This window comes from Microcaecilia unicolor, unplaced genomic scaffold (assembly GCF_901765095.1).
Source record: "Microcaecilia unicolor unplaced genomic scaffold, aMicUni1.1, whole genome shotgun sequence".
In the NCBI taxonomy this organism is placed as follows: Eukaryota; Metazoa; Chordata; class Amphibia; order Gymnophiona; family Siphonopidae; genus Microcaecilia; species Microcaecilia unicolor.
Genome location: NW_021963093.1, coordinates 1,489 through 14,209, shown reverse-complemented (window position 1 = coordinate 14,209; position 12,721 = coordinate 1,489). Strand labels below are relative to the sequence as shown.

Sequence of the window (12,721 nt, the reverse complement as noted above, 5' to 3'; positions counted from 1 at the left end):
GAACGTCTGATTCACCGGCCTGTAATTTCTTGGATCTCCCTAATCCACATACCACTAATCCACGTACCACGGTCATGCGTCCTCCCTCACTGAGATGTAGATTGTAAGCTCCTTTGAGCAGGGAACGTCCTTCTTTGTTAATTTGTACAGCGCTGCGTAACCCTAGTAGCGCTCTAGAAATGTTAAGTAGTAGTAGTAGTACCAGACTCACACCCAATAGATATGAATGTTGAGCTTGTTTCAGGTTAAAACACCGAACCTAGGCCCAGGGTCCCCGGTGTTCCTAGTGGTGAACAGCCATGGCAAATATTGTATGCGTTAGTTTGCAGAATTACTGCAAAGCCTTGCTTTTGGAGCAGAGATTTCTGTTCGATACTCTCGTGAGAGGTTTTTTTTTTTTTTTTTTCTTTTCTTTAATGCTGTTCTGGCTGTAGAAAGGTGGACATTTGAGCTTCCCCAGAATGGCAAAACTTATGTACCTATGCCCATTAGATATGAATGCTGGACTTGATGGACTTTAGGCCTTACCCAGCATAACCATACTTATGTACCTATGGTATAAATACACAGGAAGTGAGTGAATCCCCTTCCAATTGAAAGAACACTCTGGAGTGAAGGCGCATAGAATGAAAATGAAAAAGGACAAACTTGGAAATTACCTGTAACGAAAAAAGTGAAGTTGTGCCACAGCCACTTGGTGAAGGCAGTGTAGACAAGACTGTATCTGAATTCAAGAAAGCTTGATATAACATCAGGTCTCTAAGGAAGAGGAAGAGATAGCAGATGGTATGTATAGGCATACTGGACCAAACCAGGATGTTTATAATCTGCCAATGCTGCACTGATAGAGTAGAGACAAACACGAGTAGATGGTTTGAGGACCGTCCACTATCTTTAAGTGAAAGGATGACTTTATTCTCTAAGTGACCATATGTCCTGTAAAAACCAGAAGAAAGCTAAAATGAAAAATGAGAGGCTTCAAGGCAGTTGGAAAAGAAGGGAAGACATGAATAAAGCATGCCTGCTAAGGCAGCTGAGTGATTGGGAGCTTGGTAGACAGGACTGTCCCTCAGAGAATATGAAAGAGCTGATATATCCCCATGGCATCTGAAAAATATAGTGTATGCCTCTAGAGAAGGCTTCTTAAAGTCGGAAAAAGAAAACACTGTATAACACTACAGCCATTGAGAGTGTCTGTTAAGTTCTTAAAACACTATATAACATCATAGGCATGGAGTAAAATGCTTGAAAGGAACTAATATATTATGGTCAGAATTGCAAAGTACCAATCAATTGACTCTTAGACAATGTAGTCCTATTCACCAGGGAATGAGAAAGACAGAAATTTACTCTATGCCTATAGAGAAAGTTTCTAAAGTTCTTAAAACACTGTATAATACTACAGCTATTGAGGAAAATGCTTGAAATGAATTATGATATTATGATAAGATGTAGATTTTCCACCAGGCAATGAAAAATGACTGAGCACCAGAAAAAACTAGTGTTAACAGCCCCGTGATACATAGAAATTTAAAAGAAGAAAAGCTTGTTATATATTCATATATGAAAGGAGCCCCCTTTCAACCAAATATTGCCTGCTGATGTGAAGAGCATTTTAGAATACGCCGTTCAGCACATACAAAAGTGTACACATCTTGGAGCCGAACTGCTCTATGAACTGCAGCCTTACCTTCAGCAGAGAGATCCCCGACTGATAAGATGGAGGGAGAAACAAAATGGCCGCCGTTCGCTCCACTGGCCCTGTAGCGATCGTCGACAGCGCGCCCGACACCTCCGAACAAGCGGAGCCCAGTGGAACGGCGAAGAAACAACAGCCGGCGAAAAAGGCCCCGAAAAAACTGGAGGCAGCACCGGACCCGAAGAAACCTTGAAGGGAGAGCAAAATTTACACGTTCCGGCTGCGTGAACTGCGCGACGCTGACCGACAGCAGCTGTTTGAACTTTTAAGCCATATCGGAAAAAACAGGTGGCCGCGCTTACGCGGTTCGCACATTTCTTTTTTTTTTTTTTTTTCTTCATTTGTTTAAACTGCCGCCGCCAAAACGCAAGAAAATGGAGGAAATTAAATCTGATGAGAAAAATCGCTGTTTAAAGTCACAGATACTGAATTATTTTCTTTTGTTTGTTTTTTTTGTTTTTTTTTTATAACCCCTCAATCATAATAAAACAATGGAGCTGCCTGCTCGTTAGAAGTCTGGGGAAAGAAAGGCTGCTTCTTTGAATTTCCTTTTATTTGATTTAATTCTTTTAAAGCAGCTACCTGTTAAAAGTGGCTGCCTCTCCTAAAGACGGTACACCTTTCCAGAGAAAGGGACGGCCCTTCCCTGCTAAGCCAGGGAGATGGGGAGGAAGGGGGGTGGACTCGAGACACCCGAGTTTAACACCCCCGAGGCTGTCAAAGAAAGAAGAGAAAGGAAACCCTGTCAAGCCTCTAAATAAGATTCCAGGCACAGAAGAATTATCACAAATATCTGTAATATCTAAAGAGAAAAGGAGAGAGACTAATGGGCTCACTTCCTACCTGCTGGGAGACTGAGAAAATACTGGGGCTAAGGTCACATGGCCAGGGCTCCTATTGGCTCTCTAGAGTCAGAGTTTTTTCTCAGTCTCCACCTGCTGGTAGGCGAGCACAACCCATCAGTCCAATCCTGGTCCGGTCCGGAGGGACGCTAAGGAATAACGAATTAACAATTCTTTAACATAGAAATAAAAACAAATGCTACATTTAAGAAGCAGAGCTCAACAAATCCTTTTATACAATGGATGTTCCTTGGATTCTATTGTGCTCATTTTATTATTTTTTGCAACAGATGACTAAATCAAAAAGTTAAACCTCAACCTTTCGTATGCTGCCCAAAGATGAGAACACGATTTATAAAATGGGAGGGATTGAGGAACTACCTTAGAACATCCTTCAACCTTTATATCACAAGTTTGGGCCTTGTTTTGAGTCCTTCTCATCTTGTATAGCCATAAGTTTGAAAACGAAAAGATTTATTGATTAAAGCAGTTGTCAATCAAAACAATGTTCCAAAGCACCTTTAATCTTAAAAAGCTAACCCTTAAGCTGTATTGTGGATGATTACAAAGCATGCATCATAACATTGAGCAAAAACATTTAAAATTGAAACTGTGCTATATAGCTCGACTAAACAGTTGTTGTTTTTTTTTTTTGAGTGAAAAGATTCTATATTCTCCTTGCAATGACATACAGGAAAGACTGCCCCTTGATAATGAAAGAATCATATTAGTAGTTAGCACTTTCAAATTATCTGTGCAAATGAAATAAAAAAATAGAAGGCAGGTTGGTAGTTAAAGTTACTGTTAATCTATTCATCTACAACATCATCTATATAAATAATTCTCACCGCCAACGTTCTGAACCTCACTGTGTGGCAGGGAAACACTGAAGCCCTGTAGTCTTCTAGGCTGTCAGCACCACTCACTTTCACTCATAGACCCGCCCTCAGCCACGCCCCATCCACACATAATTCACAACCCCAACATTCTAAATGCAAATTTGTAGTTGCAAGATCCCATGAGTGTATGCCCCGCCCTCGCGTCACAACGTGATGCCGTGGAGGGCGGGGCTATGACACTCAGCCAATCGCAAGTTCCACCGCCCTCCGACGCTACCCCCCCATGCACTGCGAGAAACACTGGCCTACGCAGGGCCTCCCCCCCTCCGCACAGCGACAAACACCGAGCTAAACAGGGGGAGGAGTGCCGTCCGAACACCTGATCCGCCGGGACCCCGACGCTGCCGCCCACAAAAAAAAAAAAAATTACCCACCTGTACCCTCCCCATGCTGCCGTCCTGCGCCCTCCCGACGCTGCCGCAGGTAAAGCTTGCTAGCGCCCGTTTCATTGCTCACAGAAACGGGCCTTTTTTACTAGTTTATACTACTGCTTAAAAGTGCTATTAATTAATTCTATGGTGCTAGTAGATACATGTAACACTGTACAGGCTGTAAAGTCCATGGGCCAGGGGCTATCTTGTAAAGAGGAATATACACAGGATAAACAAGAGGTAACAAGAAATGTATGTATTATAGAAAAAGTAATTTGTATCTAAAATTTATTTAATTAAAAAACAAATACGATATTTAAGAAAAAGAAAAGCAAATTCAACCCCATGACTTAATGGTAGCACTATGAGCTCTGATACAAGAGACACCATTGGCTCGATAACAATTAATTCCAAGCATGCCGTGACATATCAGCTTACATATTATACCTTACAAACTCCAGGAAGCAGCTCTCTGGCACACTGCAAGTACCGAGACAATCACTAGCAGTAAATTAAGAAAAACAAGATCATCCCTAACATACTCTCGTTTAGGGGTAAGGTTCATTCTAGTCATGGTTCGCACAAAACCAATCCATTTGTAAAGTGACATAAATAAAACTAAATGTCAGCATTCTGCAGTGAATAGAGCACAGATCCAACTATAAAACAGGGATGCTGGTCTTTCAATCTGAAAAAGAAGCATTACAGACAAACTAATTTTAGAAAGAAAATTGTCATCCCAAACACTTACTTCTGCAGCATTAGCAGTTCCACAGCTCTGACCCTGGGCTCCTACACATTCTTTCACTGTCAGAGGATCTACAAGCCAGAGAGCTACTGTGGCAGGCCAGTTTCCTCCAAGATTTGACACCGTATTTAGAAGAGTCATGTATGTTCCTCCTATTAAAGGATCACTAATTTTGGCATTGAAAGCCATAACAGCAACATACATGCTATATACAGTGACCTGTGGGGTAAAGAAAAAAAAAAGTTTGAAAACAGATAATGGAATAAGTCTATTGTTTACCATAAACCAGTTAAAACCTTGTATATCCTCAGAGTTCTAACATGCACTTTCCCTAATTTCAATTTATACTACAGGAGAGACATCTAGGTGCATAGTCTATTTTGAAGCAGAAGATGATTAAAAGAATGCTAATAGCTAGATAAGATTGCACAGTGAAATGCTAGGTATGCTAGGTAGGTAATGCTAGGTAGCAGACACAGGATAAGAAACAATACTAAGCAAGTTACAGTGATCTAAAAAAAAAAAAAAAAGTGTATACTATGGGCCCATGTCACAGAAGTACTGTAATCAATGGTTTCTTTGTAAACTAATCTGATCATAATATTTTTTTTCTTATGTAGTCACACTATTCTACTTCATTGAACCCAAAGATTCATACAACTCGGAACACACATGACCATGACAATTGCTACTCTGACATTGGTCAGTAAGTTGATGACCTACCAATATGTAAAGCTATGAATCTGCATTCCCACATAGATGGCACCACAGATAAAAGAAGGTAAAAGGGCAAAGTTACCATATAGCTTCATGTTCAAGGCGAGAAGCTGAGCCAGTCCTAGCTTTTACTCTACAGCATTCAGGGAGATATAATCATGTTTTTCTAAGGAACTCAGGGCCCGATGCACAAAGGCAGACATAAAATACAGCTGCCTCAGTAAAATTTAGCGACTCGCTGAGCAATGTACAAAGGGGATTACATGCAAATGAGCTGCATGGATCCCCCTTTGTGTATCGCTCGCTGTTTGCGAGTCTGAGTTGTCAAATCCATTTGAGAGCTCTGATGAGCAGGACCTCCTCGATTCCACAGTTTTTTTTCTCTCTTTGTTTTTCTTTTTTAATTTTCCCTGGTGGTTCAGTGGATCCTGACCCCTCCCCTCCCTGATGCCCTCCCCACGAATCTTTTTTTTCAAATGTTCCATGGTGGTCCAGTGAACCAGACCCCTTCCCCAGCGATGCACACACTTCCCTCCAGGTCCCAACCCCACTGCGCCCCTCCCTGTATCTATACAAGGTGGAGCAGGAAGGAAGGAGCAACAGCTCCTCCCTCGGGCCCGCCTAGAACACAATGGCGGTGCCCAGGCACTGCCCAGTGCATTCTGGGATGCACAGAACAGGGCTAAACCCATTTAAGGAGTTTCTTTCCTTGTTATCTTGTTTTCTGCTATATTATGTAAGCCACATTGAACCTGCTAATAAGTGGGAAAGCGCGGGGTATAAGTGTTACAAATAAATAAATAATAATATATGGTGCTTAGCCCTGCCCAGTACATCCCAGAAAGCACTGGGTAGGGCATGGGCACTGCCATTGTGTTCCAGGCAGCCCAAGGCAGGAGCTGTTGTTCCTACCCTCATGCCTATGTCTTGTAAAGGTACATGGAGGGGTGTGTGTGAATGTACGGGGGAAAGGCGTCCGGTTCACTGGACACCAGGGGAAATTTAAAAAAAAAAAAAAAAAAAAAAAAAAAGATTGGTGGGGGGGGGGGGGGGGGGGGGGGGGGGGTTCAGGCACCAGGGAACTTTAAAAAAATAAATTGGAGGGGAGCACCGGAGCTGCTTCTCTCCTCTCCGACAGCTCCAGAGCAGCCGTAAAATTTGCTCCTTAACTTACTGCTGCACATTAGAATACTAATGAGCTCACTAGAATTCATTTGTATGTGGTTCTCAGCAGCTGCAAATGGCACACATTAGAGCCATGGAAAACCCCTTTGTGCGTTACTAGCTACATAATCTCTTGCTTTAGTCTGGCTAGAACCAACCTAAAGCAAATGTTAATAGCACTTTAAGCTTTGTGCATCTGGCCATCATTAGGAAAATCAGAACACTCTCTCTCCATATATATGATGAGAAAACCAGAATCGACTGAGCTTGTTTGCCTGGACATGGAACAATACAGTCACCCTACACATGAACATGCATGGTAAGGTCTATAAATCATTATGTGGCCCTCTCTTTAGAGCTTTACATGACCATTTGCATCATGACATATTTCTGTAAGGGAACGAGAAGTGAAAAATACAGGTTCTGTAAGTAAAATATAGCAATACCTGATGCAAGGCATAACTCAGCAACACAACAATATAGTAGTAAATAGGGAATCCTCCTTCATGTGCTACTTTAGGAGTCCACCAAACAAGTATAGCAAATTCCAAGCCCATTAGAAGCCTGCATGGGGATGAGGACAAAATGGATCAGAACAGAGAAAATTATAACCAGAAAAATGAGAGTTTGTACATATTTACAAATGTCTCTTGGTGTCATTCGAGTGATTTTGTTTTTCAAATTTATCCAGCCTTCCCAGGACCCTCTTAATTAACTGTTCACATGCATTTCACTGCAAAGTGATCTAGCATGATTTCTGGTCCTTTGTTTTCTCCTATACTGCCACCCATATATTTGGGTGAGTACTGCTGCAGAATTCTATAACAAGCATTCTCAGAATACAATTTTTGGTGGTTTTGGGAGTACTGCTACCATCTTTTGCTAGTGGCCGCATGTAGCAAAATGGTGAATTTTCCAGCATGAGAATTATAAGAATATTTCATGAAGTGTTTTTCTCTAATTTGGCTAGCAGTTGATGCATGTTTATGTTTAAAGACGTTACACAAAAACAAATGACGGTTCCTTCTTTAGTTTAGCACAGAGAGAGAAAGTACCCTGCAGTGGATGTGACCAGCTACTTTTACAAACTTGTTTTGGGCTCTGATTGGCCCAGTAGCTCAAATTCAGCCTGGAAATACTAGATTTCTCTTAGTCTCAGATAGGGAGAGGAGAAAGAAAGATCTCTTCACTGAGGCCCTGTGAGCAGTTATATTCTGTGAGCAGTTATATTCTGTAACCAGTTATATTCTGTAACCTATGAGCAACTATATTTCCTGTACTCCCTGGGCATTATTCAGGTAGTCAATAAGTGTTACATAGCTTTAAAATTGATTCCTGTTTGTTTTAACTGTTATTGGTTTGCTGTACTTTTCCATCTGTTTTATATAGTTCACTGTTCAACTGCGACAATAAAACCTGTTAGTTTTTTGGCTCTGATGTCTTGGACTGGCTAAAAATCCTAGTGTTTTGTGTGTTGGGTATGTGGGTGCTTTCCAGGACTTGTGGGACCCCTGAAAATGTGGCCCGTGTCCCAGAAATCACCCAGGAATAAATTGTGAGTGGGAGACTGGCCCAGAGGCAAATGGAGCCTAGTGCGTGGGGGTGGAGGGTTGACTAGTGTACAGAACGTCTGGTGCAGGTGGGCCCGAGCAATGCTGGAGATAGACCCTCCAGGTGGCTGGAGGGTTAGTCCCAGGTGGGTGCTTGGTGTTCCGTGACACTGCATTGATGATTTTTCTACATTACTTGTTATTAGTGAACATCATTTGCAAAGGCTACAAAAAGTATGTTAGTTAGTGGCTACCTTTAAGAAATGCTGTTTTATCAGATGGTAAAGCCTATATGAGTGTTCTGATGCTAATAGAATTCTGCAATGTGTGGGACAGCAAAGAGGGGCAGAGCCACTCCTATAGCCAAGATTGTGTATAGCCCCCCCTCCCCTTGCCTCTAAGGGGGGAACTGAACAACTTAAGAAGAGACTGAAAGAAAGCCCTTCTGTCAAAGGAAAAACACTCCAGAGTTTAGTTTTGTTACAATAAAAATTATTTTATCCCAGTGTTACAGAAAATTGAATTCTTATTTGTATCAATCTAAATTTCAGTATAAGGAAAATAAAATCTCTCTCTGGTCTTTCTGTGTATTTCCCTGGAAGCTTAACAAATCTGACTGCCACAAGATGTGCTTGTCAGATTACTGAAGCTTAATTTTGTCCAATCACTTAATGCCTTATATTTTCTCTTTTACTTATCTGGTATTCTTCAACTCTGACCTCTAAGGTCACCTTCACATAATTCTGCTTCTTTGGTATTTTTCCCCAATTATCCATCATTTGCCCTTTGCAACCCCAAATCTCCCTGAATACCAACACTCATATTTCCTTCACTGAAAATGCTTCTCTGTGTTAGTTCAGGGTTTGTTCGAAGGGAAAAATCAACTAACAGCAATGAAACAATTCAAATCATAAAGTGTTTCCTTTGAGTTTTTGAAAAGTAAGAATTTTTTATTATTATTATTTACGTCAATATACTGCCCTTCCAAAGTCATATCACAGCAGTTTACAGAATAAAAAGATCATATTGGAACCTCTATTAATTACCAACATAAAGGGGCACAAATGAGAAAAATGCATAACACAACAATAATTAATCAGCAGACCAATAAATGCAGTAACAGAGTGAGTGTAAAAACAATTTATCGGACAATTAAAATATCTACATTCCTTACTAACCATATACAATTTTATAAAACAATTGCCATTTACTATGCCGCATTGATTAAGGGAGAGCTTGAATTTGGAGAGGTACTATGTTAGGTAGGGGGGGTTTCGGGTTGGGAATGGGGGGAGTAAAAGAAAAACTAGGTGGGACATTCCTTACTCTGTTATTATTCAGTTTGTACTGGTTTCTCTTGTTGTAAATTGAATTACTGCTTGTTAATCTTGCTGTCCCATCAATAAAGATTGTTGAAACATAAAACTATTGTCCTGGAACTTCAGTTCTTCCTTTATAGGTATGATTAATTTTCTATATGCAGGAGAACAATGGGTGGACAGAAAACCAGCAAAGGAATTGGGGCACATCTCAGCCTCAAACCTTGCTAAAGTGCTATGATCTCACCTCTGTTAGTGCAGAAAAGTTAACAGGAATGTGTGCTCCCAAAACAAGAAGATATGTTAACTCAGTTCTTTTCTTTGAACAGTGCTACATATCTGTTTGGTTACTGGGAAGAGTTAAAGAGCAATCTGATTGTACACCTTGCTTTCAAGCAAAGGAGGGGCATTTTCAAACCAGAAAATAATCCAACTTTTTGTTTCAAAAACAGCCATTTGCCAGTTGTTTTTGTGCTCAGTCCAGCCGATCTTCAGTGCTATTTAACTGGCTAGAAATGGTTCCTGGCCAGTTAAATAGCACTTAATCGGTTAAGAACTAACATTCAGTGCAAGATAGCCGGTTATCTCCGCTGAATATTACTGCTTAGTGCAAAGCGGCTTACAGGCTATATCATGCGATATAACCAGCTTGCTGCAAATATTCAGCATATCGCCAGCTAAGTTTAGCAGCCAAACAGGACCACCTACAGAGCAGTCCTATCTTTGGCCGCTATAAATTTAACCGACCAGAGCTGAATATTAACTTGGCTTGTTATGTTTAATCCGGCCGAAAAAACCCCAGATATTCAATGCTGTCACAGGAAACGGCCCGGTATGGAATATCTGGGTATGGCGCCGATATGGGACTTAGCTGCCAAAGTGTCTATCTTTTAGGACAATTTTTGAAAAAAAAAAAAAAAAAAAGTTCAAGAGAAAAACAACAAAAACAAGCCAATGGAATGTGGGGGGCCAGCATTCTTAGTAGACTAGCCACACAGACATCAAAGCAGAGCAGTGGGGCACCCTAGGAGGCACTGCTGTGGACTTCACATAAAAGGTCCCAGGTACACATCTCACCGTTACCCCCTTATATTGTATATTGAGCCCTCCAAACCCCACCAAAAACCTACTCTACCCAACTGTACACCACTACAATAGCCCTTAAGCCTTCAGGTATCGCCTATATGTAGGTACAGTAGACGTTTGGTGGGTTTTGAGGGCTTACTCTTTCCACCACAAGTGTAACAGCTAGAATGGGACATGGGCCTGGGTCTCTTTCTCTACAGTGCATTGCACTGACCACTAGGCTACTCCAGGAGCCTGCTTGCTGCTTTAATAGGACTGGCCATAACATCTGAAGCAGTCATACAGGCTGGTATGTACTGTTTCTTTCATAGTTTTGGAGAGGAGAAAGGGGGGTCAGTGACCACTGGGGTAGTGAGGAGGTTTATACCTTAATCCCTCCAGTGGTCATTTAGGGCACCTTTTGGGTCACTTACAAGCTCATTTTCAAAGCACTTAGCCTCCCAAAGTTCCATAGAAACCTATGGAACTTAGCCTCCCAAAGTGCTTTGAAAATATGCCTCATAGTCATGACTGAAACAAATCTAGCTAAAAATGACTTAATTTTGGCCCTAGATGTTTTAATTTTTTTCCATTATTGAAGAAAAACATCTAACTTTTGGTGCTGCCCATATCCTGCCTACGTCCCACCAAAACCATGCCCCCACATACACCCTCTTGAAATCTAGACAAACAGTGAAGCAAAATGTGAAGCAAAATGTCTAAAGTCGGGGTGGCAAAAATTACAAATTGGATGTTTTTAATGGAAAAAAAAAAAATCCTTCTACCATCTTATGATGTTTATTGAACATTTTTGTGTTTTGAAAATGAACCCCAAATTTTCTTATCAGACACCACTACAAGTGTAGAGCCATACTTACTAACATGTGCTAATACACACAAAGGTGCATTAATTTGAGTTAAGAACATACCTTCTCCCCCTCCCCCCAAATTCAAAACCATTTAACCAGCCAGGAACGGAACCCGGCCAATTAAATGGCACTTAACCGGCTATCCAGAAATATTCAGCAGGGGATAGCTGGTTATCCCCGGCTGAATATTCTCGGTTAGCACCTAGGAGATAACCGACTATATCCTTTGATATAGCTGGCTATCCCTGAATAAGTAATTCTTATCTAGCTATTGTAAGCAGCCACACTGGGCCAATTATATCTTTAGACTGTTTAAAGTTAACCGGCTACCTTTGATTATTGACTTAGCTGGTTAACTTAAACTGGCTACAAATAAACCAGATATTCAATGCCGGTCACCAGAAATGGCCCAGCATTCAATATCCGGGCTGACCGCCGATTGCGGGAGTTAGCTGGGCTCCCTCCTACGATCTGAATGTCAGCCCCATAGTTAGTACATAGGCCCCACTCAGAATAACGGGGCTTGGGACACCTAATAAAAAATTCTCTCATCTTTGGGATGCAGAGTAGATGTAGCATTTCAGTCTGCTAAAAGGTTTCTCCAATTGCTCTCACAAGGAAGACAATCTGATTTAGTCATATTTCCATGAGTTATAATTTTTACATAAATATTTCTTCTTTTACTTACCTAAATGGCATAGCTTTATACATGACATTCAGAGGCCGTGGGCCTGCAGTGTATTTGCTGATCAGCAGAGGCAGAAGTATCTGTAGAGGTACCATTGGAACTGCTAGTAGGGCTAAATGTTCTTTAGGAACACCTTGTTCTACCATCTTCAGTCCTGTCACTGCATCTGCTGCTGAAAACCCAATCTGTGATAGAAAGGATACACAATTTGGAAAATTCACAGGACAGGTTTGTAAAGAAAATGCTCACAAACCCTCTAGTGGAAATAGATAATTGTCAAAATCTATATATATAAAAGGCACTTTGAAGCCTCAAGCCGGAAACTTGAGGCGCCCGAGATATCCGGTTTGGCCTGCAGGCTCCAGTCACTGTAGCTCCGCCCTCGTGTCAAAACGCGATGATGTTGAGGGCGGGGCGGCCCTCGCGTCAAAACGCGATGACGCTGAGGGCGGGGCGGCCCTCGCAACCACGTCACTGAGGGACGAAGGGATGAAGAGGAGAGGTGTGCAACTCGGAACGGAGGCACAGAGGGGATGTCTGCAACTTGGGAGGGAGGGAGGACGGGGGGGGGGGGGGGGGGGATTACCCTGCTAGCGCCCGTTTCATTTTTGCCAGAAACGGGCATTTCTTACTAGTGTTGTAATATTTATGTTTATGTATACTGAAAAGCTTATATACTGCCTTTCAGGGTACAATCAAGGTGGTTTACAATAAAACTGTAATAGAAAGGAACTACGTCAGATAGTGCAGCACAAATAAAACAAGATGAAAACAAACAAAATAAAAAAAA

At 41.5% G+C, this 12,721-nt stretch overlaps 1 protein-coding gene across 1 annotated transcript in view; it reads right to left on the bottom strand.

The window, feature by feature from the left end:
* The window catches only part of LOC115458926 (acetyl-coenzyme A transporter 1-like), a gene marked incomplete at its 5' end in the record, with an annotated part of 28,690 nt that extends 16,574 nt beyond the window's left edge, over window positions 1-12,116 (bottom strand). The window contains 3 exon segments of the mRNA XM_030188782.1: window positions 4,563-4,778; window positions 6,887-7,004; window positions 11,932-12,116. Of these exon segments, the coding sequence (XP_030044642.1) occupies window positions 4,563-4,778; window positions 6,887-7,004; window positions 11,932-12,116 (519 nt within the window).
* Window positions 12,117-12,721: the final 605 nt, after the last annotated feature.